The sequence below is a fragment of the Dromiciops gliroides genome, chromosome 3 (assembly GCF_019393635.1).
Source record: "Dromiciops gliroides isolate mDroGli1 chromosome 3, mDroGli1.pri, whole genome shotgun sequence".
Taxonomy (NCBI): domain Eukaryota; kingdom Metazoa; phylum Chordata; class Mammalia; order Microbiotheria; family Microbiotheriidae; genus Dromiciops; species Dromiciops gliroides.
Window position 1 is genome coordinate 68149947 of NC_057863.1, and position 17199 is coordinate 68167145.

Genomic DNA, 17199 nt, shown 5'->3' on the forward strand with positions numbered 1-17199 from the left:
CTTTTTGCAAGAAAAGGACCTCCAAAGAGAGCTAAAGACCCACTGCCCCCTGTGGCAGATGAAACAAGGAGACACTGCAGGTCACTGGGCAAGGAGGGGAAACCCCCAAGCTTTGTAGTCTCCTATGGGACAAATGATACTCCCACTACAGAGATAGGAAATTTGGAGAAATTTCATCCACTTCCTGGAAATTATGTCTGAGGTGGCCCCTCCACATGACCTGCCTTCACTGTCTCCATTGGGAAGAGAGCAGGAAAGCCAGGAGCTCCCCACTCCAAATCTGAAAACCCCGGGCTGTTAGTCACTGGGAGTCTGGCAAACAGGCCTGCAGCCCGGGCAGCCTGACCTGGACTCCAACACTCCACCCAACTCACGGGCAGCCCCATTTACCCAGCAGTCACCATGGCATCAGGAATGCAAAAAACTTTATTGGCACCTGAGAAATAGTCAATGTCACATTGTCAAAGGCCATAATTGGCCTGATCCCTGGAGCAGCCTCTCTGCTGACAGCTCGGTCAGCTTGGTCGTCTCTGCTCAGAGCTGCCCAGAGACCACAGCAGCACACTCGTGTCCTTCCCTAAAGGGATCGGGGACAAGCGATTGGACAGTGAACAGCATGACGGGTCAGGTCAGTTCCTGGAGGGCACAGCCCCACATCCAGTCTCATGGTTCAGTGTCTGGGGCCTCCAGCGTCAGCACGCGGAGCCCAATGGAAAACAGCTCCTCCCAGGGACCTCGGATCCAGTCCAGCAGCGCAGTCAATTGCTCCGGACACACAACACGAAGAGACCAAAAACTCTCAAGTCGTGACACCTATAGGGCCAAGGAGTTATGACCTCTCTGGCCCCTGGGAGGCTGAGCCTATGCTGGTAGGGAGAGGCCACGGGGAAGATCTGCTCCTCAACATCTTCCCTCTTCCCTCCCCAGTCTGAAGCTTTCTGCACGCCCCACAGCCACACTTCACTCCTCTCCCCGACCCTCCACTCTCTTACCTTCCTCTAGTCCACCCCTCGTTTCTCCTCCTGGGGCCATGCCCTCTCCCAGGCTCCCTGTTTCTTCTGGTCTCAGCACTTTTCCCCTTGCAAACTGCCTATTTTCTGCCCCAAACCACTGACAAGTCCTCTCTAAATACACATACCTCATCATACAGTGACAGACGGAAGTCCGTCGGCGCTGTTCGATAAACCTGTATGGAGTTGAGGCTGCTGAGCAGCTGCTGCTCATGGACATGGACAGAAGGATCCAGTCTTGAGGAAGGCGTCGTTACAGGGGCTTCTCCGGCTGTCTCTGGAGGAGAAGGCCCAGCCTGGGACCACACAGGGCCTTCATCCAGCAGATACAAGGTGGATGGAGTTATCAGCAGGGTCATTGGGCAGGAAGTGTTGCCTGAAGAGACACGGGACCTGAGACAGTTGTGAAGAGCTCCCTGCTCCCAGGGACACACTCATTAGCACTCATTAATCCAATCCCTCCCTTGGCGTTAATGCCCCTCATCCTAAAACTGGGGGAACCCTCGGCTTCTAGAACATGCACAGTCCCGCCACCAGCCCTGAGAGTCATAAGACCCTCCCCGCCAAGCACAAATAAGGTGAGGGGTAGCTACACCCAGCTTTCTTTGGCTGAGTAAAGGGTGGCCAGAGGGAGGGATCCCACCAGGTCACTGTGACAGTACAGACTTAAAGCAAGTAGGGATCCAGCTCACCTCAGCAAACCATGACTGAACCCCTACCCAAAAACTCCCCAGTCTCCCCCCAAGGAGGGGCAGCCAAGGCCCCTTGAACCTGGTGTGTGCCCAGTGTCAGGAGAAGTTTGCCTGAGAGATCTGTCCTACCCCCACCAGATGTGATACCTTCAACCAGAAACACCTGCAGGTAGAAGAACTGTGGGTCCTCAGGACTGGAGCCGCTATCTAGCAGAGGCCTGGGGGGCAGGGGCATGGGAGGGAATGGGTATCAGTGGCAGGCTAGGTAGAGGGGCAGGGAGAACATGGGTATGGAAGAGGGGGAAGGGGGATGGCAGTGACAGAGAGGAAGGACTTCAGAGGCCCATGGGAGAAGCAAGGGGGGTGGGAAGGCTGGGTCATGGCAGAATGGAGGGCAGTAAGCAAGGCTGCTGCTCCAGTCAGGGTTTTGTCTCTGGAAGGATGGAACAGAGAAAGGGCCCTAGAGTTGTCCTTAACCCCAAACCCCATCTTGGTTTTCAGAGTTGGCAAAGTGGGATGGACAGGACCCAGAAGACACATGGATGGCTCACCAGAGTCGGTGCTGGGGAGTCATTTCCTCTTTGGTAGCAGTGACACAGGGCCTTCGACCAGGAGGCAGCAGCTGCAGGACGGCTGGAGAGAGCCACGGGGTGGCATTAGGGGTGGGCAATGGGGTGCTGGGCTCAGGTCCTCACCTTGCCTCCAAGAAAGCCTCCCCTCCATCACGACCACCCCCATTGCTAAGTTCCAAGCTGTCGGCAACACCCTGGAGTGAGACAAAGGGCCTCCTGCCCCACCCCAAATCCATGGGCCACACTGTCCCCTCCCCCCTCACCACTGAGCTCCTCCAGGAATGCGCGGCAGCACCGGGGATCTCGGGGCAGCAGGACACAGCCACCTCCACCCCCTGCCCACTCCAGCCGAAGGCTCTGTGCAGACAGGCCGAGCTCCAGGCAGCTCAGCTCCTGCAGGGAGACGGCCGAGCCCGGCTGCAGCCAGCTGGAAGGCTGGCCTCTGGGAAGAGAAGGAAGGAGCGAGCGATGGACAGTGAGCAGAGGGAGAGCCTCCCACTCCCCCAGTGCTCCCGGGCTCCCCACTCACTGGATCTCCCCGGTCACCTCCAGCACATAGAGTCTGAGATCAGACACCACAACGAGGGAAGGAGACTCCCTGGACTGGCTGCGCAGGACCACCGGCACCTGGGAGGGAGTCACAGAGTCACAGGGAGAGTTGGAGGTGGGGAGAGGACAGCTCCTGGCAAGGGGAATGACCAGAGGAAGAACGGGGCCCACCTGCAGACAGCACTGGAATTCTTCCTGGCTGTCCTCAAAGACCTCAACGTCCAGGAACAGTCGGAGTCGGTGATCCACAGAGCGGAGCCCAGCGCGGTCAGAGGCTAAAGGCCAGGCACAGAGCAAGTCTGGCTAAGTAACTGGATCCTCCCTTCCCCCGGACATCTCCCTTCATCCCTCCCCAAAAACCTGCTGATGGATCCTCTCAGAAATAAATAACAACAGCTTACACGTGGACAGCACCAGGTTTACAAAGCACTTTCCTCACATCAACCAGACGAGGTAGTTAGTGTGAGGATTATTGCCATTTTATGGATTGGGAAACTGAGGCTTCAAAAGGTGAAGTGACTTGTCAGTGGTGTTATAGCTCATTAACTCTGGAAACAGCCCTCCAGCTGCCAAAGCCAGAGCCTCTCCCCTAGGTCTTTCCCTCACTCACGAGGACAAAGGTCCCAGCTGTCAGCAGCCGGGGGAGCATGGGCCTGAAGGGAAGGTGTGTTGGAATTATCACCACTGCCACCATCTGGAGAGTTCGGAGGGGTCCTAGGGAGGGCAAAGGAAGCTGGGTCCAGCTCCCCTTCCTTCTGCTCCCCTCTGGGGGTTTCATCGTGTTGAGGCAACAGAACAACGTGGTCACTGCCACACACGGGGCACAGCAGTGGGGTATCTGTGGAGAGAGTGGGACCCCGAGGTTGCCAGCATGCCTCATCCATCCATGAGGCTGCCAGGTGTGCCCTCCTGTCCTGGTCCTGCTGGCTGCCCCCTGGCCCACTCTCCATGTAGCTTTCTGGTCCCCACACTATTACTCAAAGCTCTGACATTTCCCATCAGACCCCTCCTCAACACTTCTGCTGGGACTGCTACCCCTCCCCCCAGCTGACAGATAGACAGGAGGGAAGAGAAGCCTCCAGGCCTGGGCAGGGAGAAAGGGCTGGGCTCCCTACCAGTCCCTGAGGCCCACTGGCCCTGGGCACCCAGCTCCTCCTGAGGAGTCCCCGCTGCGCTGATCTGATGACAGCGGAGGCATCTGAGCCGGCCTCCTGAGGGGCCTCCGGCTGCCCCGACCTGAGGCCTAGAGGCAGCTGCTGCCGGGGCCAAGACAGCCAGCAGCTCCTGAAAGGGAAAGGCATCCCAGAAGAGGGTCCTCCCTTTCGTGCTCGCCACCCCTCCTCCTCCGCACCCAACACCAGGCCGGCACCTCCGAGGCAGCACGAGCATCGGGCTCCAGCACCAGGTATCGCCGCAACTGCCGGTCAGAACGGATGTAGGAGAAGCGCAGGACAAGAACTGGGGTGGCGGCAGCATGCTCAGAGTCCTGGGGGGGACACAGAGGGCAGGGGACATAGCGCACCTCCTGAGGGGACACACGTCCCATGACCCAGAACTAAAGTCGGCCTCCCTTGGGCATGTCCTCTCAGCTTGGGTGGGCGACTGTCCCCCAGAGCCCCATCCCTCCTGCTGACATGCAAATCCCACAAATTCTCCCAAGTTGTGGCTCTCACCACAGGCACTGCCCAGCTCTGAGTCTGAGGTTCTGCCTCTGTCTCCAACTCAGCCGCTTGAAGGCTCCGAAGGTCCAGTCGTTCCAGGATCTGTGCTGCCTGCAACTCCACCTCCAGTAAGTGCCCAGATGTGACCCGCAGAAACCGCTCCTGGCCACGCACCCTATCAGGCCCCTCCAGAGGACACACCAGCATAGGGCGACACAGCTCCGCTGTACAGAAACCCCAATGCAAGGCACGCAGACTCCATCAACACCAAGATACATCTCAGACCCTCTATCCAACTTCGACCACTCCCCATCCCCAGACACCACTTGCCCACCCTGGTCCCTCTCTCATTCCTCCCAGGGTAAGACACCAAGAAACTACCTACCCTCCACTTCTTGATCTTCTATCTCCTCTTCCTTTTCCTCCTTAGCATCTTCCTCTACGGCTATCTCTTCCATCACCTCTTCCTTCTCTTCAGCCACCTCCTCTTCCACCTTGTCCCCAATCACGAGGGATTCATCTAAACTACTGGCTCCTTCCCCCAAATGCAGTGAGCTCGAAAGGCTCTGAGGGTTTGGGGGGTCCAAGGGGACTGTGCCAAAATCAGAGGTCTTGGGGGCTCCCAGAGGAGGCGTCCCAGGGGTCGTCTCTAGGTGGTTTCGATACTGGAGCCAATCACAACCAAATCTCTCCCGAAAACTGTTCATCAGCTCAAGTTCCCGTTGCTGCTGCACAAACCAGCCTAGAAGAGAGGAGATGGGGGTGAGCGGCTGGGCCAGATCGTGTCTTCCATGTTTATCCACGCCCTCCCTGATTCTCCCATGCTTCAAGGATCCACGACTGCAGTGATGGGTGGGTGTCCTTCCATCACGGCAGGGTGAACCACCTGTGCCTTAGTAGATGCTCTTTGTGGGCTGCACCACGCAGTGGTCAACCTCAGCACGAGCCACTGAACTTGGGCCCGTCCTTGGGTGACATGTACGGTACGCTGCTAAGCCGGTCCTCAAAGCCTTTGCAGCTTGGCAGGCCCTGTTAGGGTGTCCCTTCTCAGTTGGCACAGCCTGGAGAACCCAGGATCAACTGCGAGGAGGAAGGCAGTAATGAAGGATGCCTTTCCTAAGTGGGAAACTAGAGAAGGGCTAGAGTGTGAGGAGGAGATTAATAAGGAAGCTGGGAACAGTCAGCAAGGACAGAAGCAGAGGTCGGAAGGCACAAGACAAACTCTCTGGGAGAGAAGAACCACCCGGGCCAGGCCTCACCAGCAGGAGAGGCGTCTGGAGTTCTGGGCTCAGGATCAGTATCACTTGGCTCCGAGATGCTTGCATGCCTCACTCGGACTCGGCTCTGAGGGTGGCAAAAGGAAGTTCCTTTCTGAGTTAAGCAGGACCCCAGCTTCCAGGTACCCCCAAACCAAAGAAGCGCCAAGGGCAAGGCCGGACGGTTTTCACGACTGGCATGGTGACAACGCCAGGCCCCCGAGCCTCCAGTCACAGGGCAGCAGCGGCTCACCTTAGCCTTACGAGGGAGAGGGCGAAACAGGACCCCTCCAGAAGAGGGGCTGTCACTCAGGTCGGGGCCGCATGACGTCTCTAAGGCACTTCCAGCTGTAGGGGGGAAAGGGAGGGCCAAGGAGCAAAGCCTGGAAGATGTGGGAGGCTGGATGCACACAAAAAGGACAGGCCTTTTATAAGGAGGAGAGAGGATCAAGTGCTTCCTCCTCCTTGCTCAGTCCTGGTCAGGAACCAGGCTATAGCAGCCAATGAGTCAGGAAGACACCATCCCCCGCCCCATGCCCTACCCCCTGGTGAGATCATTCTCCAGCACCTAGCACCCCACCGGCCCAATCTTTCAGTCCCTGCCCATCCCTCCCACAAGACTGACCTGCAAGTCTGCAGGTGACAGTGGCTCCCCATCAAGGAGAAACTGAAAGGAAAGGAGCGTGTGTGTGAGCATAGGGGAGGAGATGCTGACAGGACATGAGCACACAATCCTGCCCCGCCGGGGAGAGGCACCGGAGGCCTCTGGAGAGAACAAACGAGAGATTACAGGAAGCGTCATGTTCCACAGGTCTCAGGTTTGGCCCCACAACCATCTTACATGGGGAGATGACGGACAAGCGGGGAGAGGCGTGAGAACACGTTACACAGTGACCACTACAACAGAAAAGAGGATGATCCTGAAGACCTCAGATCTCGGACCAACACAATGACCAACTGCCTCTCCGGAGGACCATCGGCACCACCTCCTCCCACTTCCCTCAGGAGGAGCAAACACCAAGTGGAACGAGGCACTTTCAGACAGGGCCAGTCCGCGGCTTTGTTTGGTTTGACTGTCCTTACTTGGGACAGCACAGGGACAGTGATATTAATAAACAAAACAGGAGCACTGTTGGCGACGAGGCTTTAAAAAGCTAAGGGGATGTCTGTTTATTAGAGGTCCCTGAATTTAATGGAAGACTGTAGTGCTTTAAGAAACAAGCAGCATAGGGGCAGCTAGGTGGCGCAGTGGATAGAGCACCTGCCCTGTATTCAGGAGGACCTGAGTTCAAATCTGGTCTTAGACACTTAACACTTACTAGCTGTGTGACCCTGGGCAAGTCACTTAATCCCAATTGCCTCACCAAAAAAAAAAAAAAGAAGAAGAAAAAGAACAAAAGAAACAAGCAGCATGATGAACACAGAGAAGCAGGGATACATAGGGATGGATGCCAGGGAGGTTAGCAGACACAAGGCCTCCAGTGTAAGGGGGACAGAACAACAAAACCACCAAAAGTAAGCGCCAGAAAATTACAAAGGACAAGCTTGTCCCCAAAGAAGAGCCAGGAGAAGAGCCCTACCCCTGCTCCTTTCAGAGTCTGAAGTAAACGGGGTGAATCCCTGCATATAACATCAGACTTTTTTTGACATGTTCAGTTTATTGATTTTTCTCTTCTTTATTCTTTTTTTGCCTTTAAAAAAGCCTTTGTTGAGGCAGCTAGGTTTCACAGTGGATAGAGCACCGGCCCTGGAGTCAGGAGTGCCTGAGTTCAAATCCGGCCTCAGACACTTAACACTTACTAGCTGTGTGACCCTGGGCAAGTCACTTAACCCCAATTGCCTCACTAAAAAAAACAAAAACAAAAACAAAAACCAAAAAAAAAAAAGTCTTTGTTATAAGGATGGCTTTTGGGGAGGAAATGAAAGTAATGTGAAGACAGAAGAGATTAAAAAATCTGTTTTGAAACCCTTAAAGGAAAAAACAGATGTGGGCAAAAAATCGCTTACCCCAGGGAGAGAAGCATCCCTGGCCTGTGGGGACAAATACTGGATGGTAGTTGCTCGGTGATCAGGGTGAAAGGACAGAGGATTCCCCTCCAGGTGAAGCTGTGGAGCCGGGAGATAAGCAACAGTGAACATGACGGCCCTGAGCCAGCAGGGCCTTCCTTCTTCCAGCCAAACTGGGAATTTGGGCCCTGGGTTCACCCTCCCTTGTTCCCACCCCCCCAGGTCCCGGCTCACTCTCTGGAGCTCAGCCAGCATCCTCAAGGGCATCAGCTCCCTGTGTTGTTCCAGCAGATTATAGGCCACGTCCAGATGCCGAAGGCCCCTCAGCTGATCCAGCCCTAAGTGGGGAGACTCAGTATAAAAAGACAAGCACCACGGAGCCCTGAGGCCCACGGCGCCAGACAGGCCCACGGCGCCAGACAGGCCCACGGCGCCAGACAGGCCCACGGCGCCAGACAGGCTCATGCCATCCTCACCAGCTTTCTCCTCTGGGCCACCCCAGACTCACCAGACAAGCTTCGAAGCTCATTGCCCCTCAGCACCACCGTCCTCAGCACAGTCCCTGAGGGGCCCATCGCTGGGACTGATTGAAGGCGGTTATAAGAGACATCCAGATGCTGCAGCTCAGACAGTGCCTGGAGAACAGAGGGGGCGGAAGAAGTCAGGGAGAGTTAGGTCCAGACATGGGAGATGGGACAGCCTAAACGGGCAAAGATGGAGCTCTGAGTGGCTGCATTAGGCAGAGAGTAAGGTAGAAGGGGCCAGGGATGCAGACACCACATCACGGGCCACATTCTAACCCCCCACCCTCAGACTCACAGTCAAGAAGTCTTCACAGTCTGTGACTTGATTGTGGCTCAGATTCAGAATCTGAAGAGCTGACAAGAGGTGCTAAGGGAAACGGGTTGGGAAGGAGTCAGCCGGGATGGCCCTCCCTGCTCCCTCCTCCCTCCTCACCCCCCCTTCTCACCCCACTCACCAAGGATCTGTCCAAGGCAGTCAATGAATTGTAGCTAAAATCAGCACAAACCAGAGCAAGCCAGGGGAGAGCAGAGCAGAGGTCCCCTCCACAAGCTGAGAGGAGTTCCTGAGGAAGGAAGAAAAGCTCAACACCCCTCCCCAGCTCCCCCAGGCTCCCCCCAGCCACACCTTACCACCACAACCTGACCATTAAGGCAGGCACCATAACCTTCCTTCACCTCTAGTGCCTGGAGGCTCCTGCTACAGATCAACTTCTCTAGCTGAGCGTAGATCCCACGGAGGCCACACAGACAGTGAAGGGGGACAGCCCGAAGCTGGGGAGAAGGGACAAAGGGATCAACAAGGGAGACAGTGGTAGTGGAGGGGTCCCAAAAGGAGCCTCTGTGATGGAGAGGAAGAAGAAGCCACGTTCTGCCGGATTCAGGGCAATAGCCCGAGACAGGCGAGCACAGCATAGGGACAGAAGAAGGGGCCCCCCACCAAGAACACCCCTCTTGGATCCCCCGAGGACTTCTCTGGGCTGGGCTGTACACAAGCACCCCTCCCATCCCGCCGTACCTCCAGCTGCTTCAGGGCCTTGAAGGGGAAGATCTTGATGGGACCTTGAGGGCCAGGGCCTGGGACATGTACCAGCTGAGAGAGGGGGGGGGGGAGGGAGGGAGGGAGGGAGAAGGAGGGAGAAGGAAAGAGGGAGAGGGGGACAGAGAGAGGGGGGTGGAGAGAGGGGAGACGGGGGGGGGGGTGGGGGAGAGAAGGAGGGAGAAAGGGGGGATAGAGAGAGAGAGAGGGAGGGAGAGAGGGAGGGGAGAGGGAGGGGAGAGGGAGAGGGGGAAAGTGGGAGAGGGGGAAAGAGGGAGAGGGGGAAAGAGGGAGGGGGAAGGAAGGGGGAGAGGAGAATCAAGCTCAGGGAGTAAGCATTAGCCTTGTCCTCAGCACAGCGCCCCCTCATTAGAGGGGACAGCTTCTCCTGGATCTGTGCGCACCCACGCCTTGAGCCAGGAGGTCTCCTACAGCCCCGCCTCTCCAGGCCCCAGCCCCAGCCCCACTCTGATGCAGCCAAGCTTAGCTCCCCAACCCTCCCAATACCCACGTGTATCCCCGGCCCCCAAACCTTTAGCGAGAGTGTTTTCTGCAGCACGTCAAAGAGGAACTGAAGCTGCAGAAGTGTTGGGGAGTCAGCGGGGTGGGAGGGCAGGGCCACAAAGCCCGCCTGGCCGAGGTTCCAGGGTCCCAGGTGAAGCTCAAACACACGGTTCAGCTGCTGCAGGGTGGTGGTCAGCAGGGTCAGCGTGCTGCAGCCGGACAGGACCAGGTCACCTGCGGGGAGAACAGAAGAACCAGGAAGGAAGCAGACATGGTGAGTCCGGGGTGCGTGAGGGCCGCTGGGCCCCCAGCCCGACCACGGTCCGGATCCCAGCTCTGTCTTCCTGTCCAACCCTGAGCCGAGCCGTCCCTGGATGCATCTCGAGGCCTGTTTCCTCATCTACACATTGAGGATGCTGGACTTAGGGGACATTTCAGAGCCTTCCAGCTCTAAGTCTGTGTGTGTATGATCCTGGAGTGCAGCCGCCCTGGGGCTAGACGCTGGACAAAAGCAAAACCTGCCTTCCAGAAGCTTATGAACTATGGCAGACAGGTAAGTTAATACAAAGCACATACAAAGTAAAGCAGCCAAGAAGCAGTCATGAAGCACCTACTGCACACCATGCAATGTGCTGAGCGCTGGGGATACAAAGTGAGGCAAAAGCAGTGCCTGCCCTCAAGTTTCTTCCAATCTAATGGGGGAGAGAACAAATGAATATGAACGAACAGGCTGTGTGGAGGATGAATGGGAAATAAAAGAGGGAAGGCTCTAGAGTTAAAAGGGTCTGGGGCAGCTAGGTGGTACAGTGGACAGAACACCAGCCCTGGATTCAGGAGGACCTGAGTTCAAATTCAGCCTCAGACACCTGACACTTCCTGGGCAAGTCACTTAACCCCAACTGCCTCACCAAAAAAAAAAAAAAAAAAAGGGTCTGGGAAATGCGTCCGCTGTGACTTGAGGGGTCCAGGGGAGCCAGTCGGCCAGAGGGGTGAAGGGAGAGCATTCTGGGCACGGAGGAGAGCCAGAGAGTATGCCTGGAGCCAAGGCACGGCTAGTCCTGCGGGTGGAAGAGCCAGGGGGCCGGTGTCACCGGATCAATGGTGGAGAGTCAGGGTGTAAGATGACCAGGGGCTCTGAACACCAAACCCAAACGGAGAACTTCCCTTCTGACCCTGGGGGCAAGAGAAGCCACTGGAGTTTACCGAGGAGGGGGTGACACGGGCAGTCCTACACTTGGGGAAAATCGTGGTGACGGCTGGAGTGGGGAGATGCTTGAGGCAGGCAGGCCCACCCGCAGGCCGCTGCACCCGTCCAAGGGTGAGATGACAAGGGGCAGTGTCAGAGAGAGAAGGGGGCGTATTGGAGAGATACTCAGAGGTGAAATCTACAGGCTTCGTAAGCACTTGGGTGTGGGGGGGCGAGAGAGAGGAGCGCAGGCTGACTCCTGGGCTGTGAGCCCGAGGGTCTGGGAGGAGGGCAATGCCCTCGGCAGTAATAGGGAAGGTATGAGAGGAAGAGAAAGACAACGAGTTCCATTTGGGGTGTCTCCTTGACATCCAGCTCGCGTGTCTGACAGGCGGCTGGAGATGTGAGATTGGAGGCGAGCACAGAGACCACCGTTAAAGCTGGGGGAGCCGGTGAGATCACCAAGGGAAGGAGTGTAGAGGAAAAGAGGAGACAACAGAGCCCCGAGGGACGCCCACAGTCAGGGGCATGACCCGGAGGAGGAGGACCCAGCAAAGGAGGCACAGCAGGAGAGGTCAGCCAGAGAGGAGGAAAGGCCGGAGAAAGAAGAGAGGATCAAGGAGGACAGAGCCATCCAGTGTCATCAAGGAGAATGAGGCTCAGGAGAAGGCCGTGGGATTTGGGAACAAAGAGGTTGCTGGTCACTTGGGAGGGAGCAGTTTGGGTGCAATGGCGAGGCCAGGAGTGGCCTTTTCGGGGAATTTGGCCACAAAGGGCAGAAGAGATCTTGGACGGGGGTCAGCAGGGGCGAAAAGATCAAGCGAGGGCTTGGGGGGGGGGGCTGGGAGAGGCGTGGGTGCCTTTGTAGGCAGCTGGGAATGAGCCAGGAGACAAAGCGTGAAGGTAAAGGGCAGAATGAGGGTGATGGGGGGCATCTATCGGGGGATGACCTGAGTGGGTACAAGGGTTAGCCTGGTGAGAAGTAGGGCCACTCTCCATGTGAGACGGGAAGAGGAGAAGAGGGATGAGAGAAGAGGGAGCTCACAGGGATGGCCTCCACATAAAACATAAAGTGAGACAAGGATCTCAGCCAAGGGGGGTCTGAGGAGGGATGACGAGGTTTGGAAGAGCCACTTGGTAAGGAGAATCCCTGCAGCAGTGAGGAGCCAGCCGAGGCCCTAGTGGACCCAAGCAGAACGGGAGAGAGGGATTTTCTGCCCCTGCTCTTAGCAGTGGTGCGGATGGAGCAGGGCACAGTAAGAGAAGATGGAAAGGCAGAAAGCCCGGCAGACTACGGTCAGATAAGAGGATCTGGGAATTCTCGAATGTGCAAGATCAAGAGTATGTCCTGAGCTGAAGAATTGGGTGGTTGGGGGGCTGAGGAGGTGAAAGTCCCTAAGGATGAGGGCAGGAGTTGGGCTACCTGAGTCACTGAGGAGGGGGAGTGGCTGGGGGGGGGGGGTCTGTGAACAACAGCTACCAGCATTTTGAGTGGGTGATAGAGCTGACTAGCAGGAAGCCCGAAGGATGAAAGGTTACTGAGTGATGGAGGCAGAAGGAGATTCAGTGGAAATGAGGAGGAAGCCGTATTCCAGCTCCCATGATCTGAAAAGGGAGCCTGGGAACGATCAAGCCGTCAGTCCTGGAAAGGGGAGCCCGGGAGGCTGTGTCATTATAGGGAGCACGGTTTCAGGGGCTGCAAGTAGACGGAGGGTGAACGAAAGGAAGAGACACGGGGTGAAGGGAAGCGTGTTGCCTACGGAAGAAGCATTTCAGAGGGCACGGGGAAAGGATCGTGGAGGTCTGGTTGGGACTCTGGGGTCACTGGCGGGCATAGGGGGGTCTGGATTGAAGATGTTCCTCCCGGGGAGGGGGGCTCCAAAGGCTGGAGACTGGGCAGCCCGAAAAGGAGACAGAGGTCTCCTTTCCTCTCTCTGCCCCTCACGGACGCACAGGGGGTGGGGGGCTCAATCAGAGGAAGGCCTCAGGAAGGACACCGCTTAAGAGATGGTGCTTGTGCCTGGACCAAGGCTAGAGAGTACAAGATATGAAGCTGGAGGGGGAGGTGAATGTTGTGTGCCTCTGGGCTCCAGAATTTGAAGGGGACCTTCCAATCTTGGGTCACTGCTGTTCTCTGCGTCCTTCAGTACCCACCTCCTCCATAAAACCTCCATCCCTACGATCCCAGGGCTGGGTGACCCCTCACTGACTCCTCTTTAGCCCAACAATACCATTCCTGGTAACACTTCACTGCACACTGCCCAGCACTAGGTACCTACAAAACCCTCCCAAACAAGGTCGGAGGTTCCTTGAGGACTGGGATGCCGGCTAAGCTCATACTCACAGCATCTACCTCAGTTCCAGACACAGAGTGGGAATGGGCTGAATTTAAGAGCAGATAGAACCCCATAACTTTCTGACCCTGGGAAACTGGAAGAGAATGCCCAAACTGGGAGTCTAGAGTTCAAATCCTGCCTCCGGCACTTACTAGCTGTGTGACCCCGGCCAAGTCCCCATACCTTTCCTTATCTGTAAAATGGGTTGTTGGAAGGATCCAATGAGAAAACGTATAAAGCCTTCGCAACCTTAAGGCGCTTTAGAATCACTTGTTGCTAATCTTCTTCTTCTTCTATTATTATTATCATCATCATCATTATTATTTCACGCATCGAGATTTGCAAAACCTAGCAGACTTTGGGCACTGGGTGTGTCACCTCCTTTTTGTTTCTTTGTTTTTGTTTTGTTTGCGGGGCGACAGGGGTTAAGTGACTTGCCCAGGGTCACACAGCTAATAAGTGTCAAGTGTCTGAGGCCGGATTTGAACTCAGGTACTCCTGAATCCAGGGCCGGTGCTCTATCCACTGCACCACCTAGCCGCCCCCTACCTCCTTTTTACAAATAAAGAAACTGAGGCTCAGAGAGGGCGAGTTAACTACAGAGGACATTTGTATGGCACCTACTGTGTGCCAATACCATGTTAAGGGCTTCTGCAATTATCATCTCTATATTATTAAGAGCTAACATTTATATAGCATGGCTACTATGTGCCAGGCACTGTGCTAAGTGCTTTTACCAGTATTATCTCTTTAAATAACAATAATAATGTTAATACTATCTAGCATTTATAGCATACCTACTATATGCCAGGCATGGGATCGCCACAACAACCCTGTGAAGTAGGTGCTATTATTGTTCCCATTTTACAGCTGAGGAAACTGAGGGACGTCGAGGTGAAGTGACTTGCCCAGGATCACACAGCTAGTATGTGCTCGGGCAGCATTTGAACTCAGGTCTTCCCAATTCCAAGTCAGGCTTTCCGTGCATTACGGCGCCCCCTTGCGGCCCATCTGAGAGGCAGAAGGGAACCATAGAACCCACACCTAAAAAGTGTTGGGCTCCAGGGGCCCGGGAGGGGCTGATCACGTGAGCTGTCCAAGGAAGTCCCTTCCTTCCCCCTCCCCTCGCCCCCTGACCCGGAAGCTCCCTTACCCGAATCCTGCAGCAGCCCCGCCAGCTTCCACACCAATGAGCTCGTCGCCATAGCAACGGGGAGCTTGGGGGCGGAGCCGAAGGGAGAAGGCCCGGGTGAAGAAGACCCCGAGGAGCCACAGGGAAAAGCCGAGGGACTACACCCTGGCCCCCCCCCCCCCAGCCTCACTAGGCTCAGCTGGGGCGGAGGGGGCCGGACAAAGAGACACTTCACGGCTTCGGGGAAAAAAGGGGAGCGGGGAGCGAGGCCCGGCGCGGCGGCGTCCCGAGACCCCTGAGGAGGGCGCGCGGCCGGCCCCGAGCGTCTCCGGAACGATGGTCCCGAGCTCCTACGGGCTGGGTCGCCGGACACCTGCCCGGGGAGGAAGAAAGCGGAAGTTCCGTCCCGGCAAGGAGGACGCAGAGCTTGGAAGCTTCCGGGTCCGCGGGCGAGGAAGAAGGGGCGGAGTCCTCTGCGATCCCTCAGAGCGGTGAGCGAGAGAACCTACGGGCAAGCTCGCGGAGGGAAGGACCGGCCTCGGAGAACCGAGTTACCGCGCCTGGTCTTTCTGCTTCCGCCACGGGGCGGAGCCTCTGGCCCGTGACCCACGACCTCGGGGCCGGGCCTGGCCACCTGAGCCTCCTGCCCCGCCCTCTGCGCCTGCGCGGGTCCTTAGCCTCTCTGACCTCCTGGCATTTTACTTCTCTCAACTTATCCTGACTATAGTTGGGATTTTTTTTAAATGATGCGCTTAATTATCAGCACAGACAAGTATAAAGATAAACAAGATTCTTAAAGTTAACGCACAAAACCATTGACTCCAGACTATTTAGAGTTTTAACCCAAGAAATACATGTGGATATTAACAAAACTTACTCGGCGTCCCCTTCCCCCCTGCTTTCCTCCTCTTCACCCCCTCGGACCGCGCTGCTGACGGGTGTTCGTATTCGTGTCGTTACCCCTTCTAGAGCCCATGCTCGACCGACCCCAGGGCTCAGGGAGAGCTGGAAAGGACATTCCATAGGAGCAGTATCCTTTTAAAAATAATAATGATAAAATAAGTCAATAAATGTTCTTTTTATTCTAAATGTGTTATGAAAATTTTATTGCGAAATAGTCATCAGCAAACAAACACTTAAATATACAAAGGAAAGTTCTCTTTCCTGCTCAATTTCAAGTTTCACCGCTTTCGGGAAGTCTCACTGGACTCCACTCTTCATGTTGAAACTGACATGCCCCCCCCACCCCTGTCTCATATACTCCATTGCTTTGTTTCCATCTCCCCACTCCACTTATCCTGCAGTTCTACATAGTATGTTCAGTCCCCCTGATAAATCATGTGCCCGTAGTTTGGTAAGCAGCTCACAAAGGTTATCTGTAAGTGCCATTGCTATCTATGTTTGACAGATGAGGAAACTGAGACAAACAGGTTAAGTGACTTGGCCAGGGTCACTCTGAGCTCAGATCTTCTTGACTCTAATAATAGTAATGATAATAGCTCACATTTATATAATGTGCTAGGCACTGTGCTAAGTGTTTTACAAATACCTCATTTGAAACAATGATCCTGGAAGAGAGGTGTTCTTAATCTCATTTTGGAACTCAGAATAAAGGTATTTTAAATGCTGGGTTTAAAATCCTGCCAAGGAATGAATGAATGAAAGAAAGAAAAATAAATAAAATCCTGTTAAACGTTCTGTTCCACTGTGGTTAGAACCAGCTTTGTCCTTGAGGTGAGAAGGGATTAGGTGTCATGTAGTGTGTAATTAACCATGTGCCAAGCAGTTTGCCCCATATGTAGTCACTTAATGGATGTTGAATTGAATCCAAGAATTGAAACGTGAATTGAAGATTTGAGAGGTGGAATCCAGTTGAATAGAAGCTTTTTGAAGTCAGGGATAGTGCTTGGGTTTTGGGGGGAGGGGGGTCATCTTTATCCCAGAGCAAAGCCCAAGAAGACTACCTTGGGCAAGTCACCTAACCCTCGTTGCTCCACCAAAAAAAACAAACAAACAAACAAACAAACAAACAAACAAACCCTAGACCCTAAACTGAACTGAAAACTAGCAAAGAAACACAAACTGGAGTTTCGTGGAAGAGAGATCAGGTGCAAGTCCCAGGCAAATAAGATGATCAGACCCTAAAAGGAATTTCCAATCCCTAGATAAAAGAGGATAAATGTACCAGGAGCCAGGAGGCCTGTGTTCTAGTCCCTGCTCTACCCTTAACTTGGATATGTGTCTCTTCTAGGACTTGGTTTCTTTACCTACGTAATGAGGGAGGTGGACTGAATTACTTCTAAGGACCTTTTCAGTTTACTGAGGCCATGTGTCTCTCTCCCTGGTGAAGGATTGTGAAGTATTGTGTGGCTTTTTTTTTTTAACCATGAATACCCTGAACAGTACCCCTACCCCTACCTCTACCCTAACCTGTCATGCATTTTTGATATCTTCTTTGCTGAAATAGCTGGTTTTCACATCAGGGATACTTGTCAAACCCCAATGGCCCAAGATGCAATGGGTGACCTTGGCCTTTCTAAGTTAATGTCTTTCTTTCCCCGGTCTCACTCATTTTGAAGCCATGCCCATTCAGTGACTGAGGGCTGAGTAAGAAGTGAGACAGAAAACGGTTCATATATTAAGTAGCCCTGTTGGGAAAATGCTGAGCCTAGATTCAAAAAGAACCAAATCCAAATTCTACCTCAGACACTTGCAGGCTACATGACCCCTGGAC

The 17199-nt window shown here is 54.8% G+C and overlaps 1 protein-coding gene across 2 annotated transcripts; it reads right to left on the reverse strand.

The window, feature by feature from the left end:
- Positions 1 to 408: 408 nt before the first annotated feature.
- Positions 409 to 14785, reverse strand: LOC122751001 (serine/threonine kinase 11 interacting protein). Of its 2 annotated transcripts, XM_043997902.1 has the most exons (24): positions 14487 to 14785; positions 9840 to 10045; positions 9287 to 9361; positions 8947 to 9042; positions 8727 to 8834; positions 8567 to 8638; positions 8256 to 8382; positions 7982 to 8085; positions 7748 to 7846; positions 6366 to 6407; positions 5994 to 6140; positions 5744 to 5828; positions 4870 to 5226; positions 4497 to 4708; positions 4193 to 4309; positions 3939 to 4107; positions 3434 to 3661; positions 2995 to 3098; positions 2804 to 2901; positions 2538 to 2716; positions 2254 to 2335; positions 1850 to 1920; positions 1139 to 1386; positions 409 to 813 (listed from the first exon to the last, which is right to left on the reverse strand). In XM_043997902.1, the coding sequence occupies exons 1-24, from the start codon at positions 14536 to 14538 to the stop codon at positions 664 to 666; spliced, it is 3228 nt and encodes a 1075-aa protein (XP_043853837.1). In that variant the 5' UTR covers positions 14539 to 14785; the 3' UTR covers positions 409 to 663. The 2 variants fall into 2 exon arrangements, with proteins under 2 accessions (XP_043853837.1, XP_043853838.1); XM_043997903.1 differs by lacking the exon at positions 409 to 813 and having other exon boundaries at positions 1228 to 1403; positions 14487 to 14683.
- Between the last annotated feature and the right edge of the window lie 2414 nt (positions 14786 to 17199).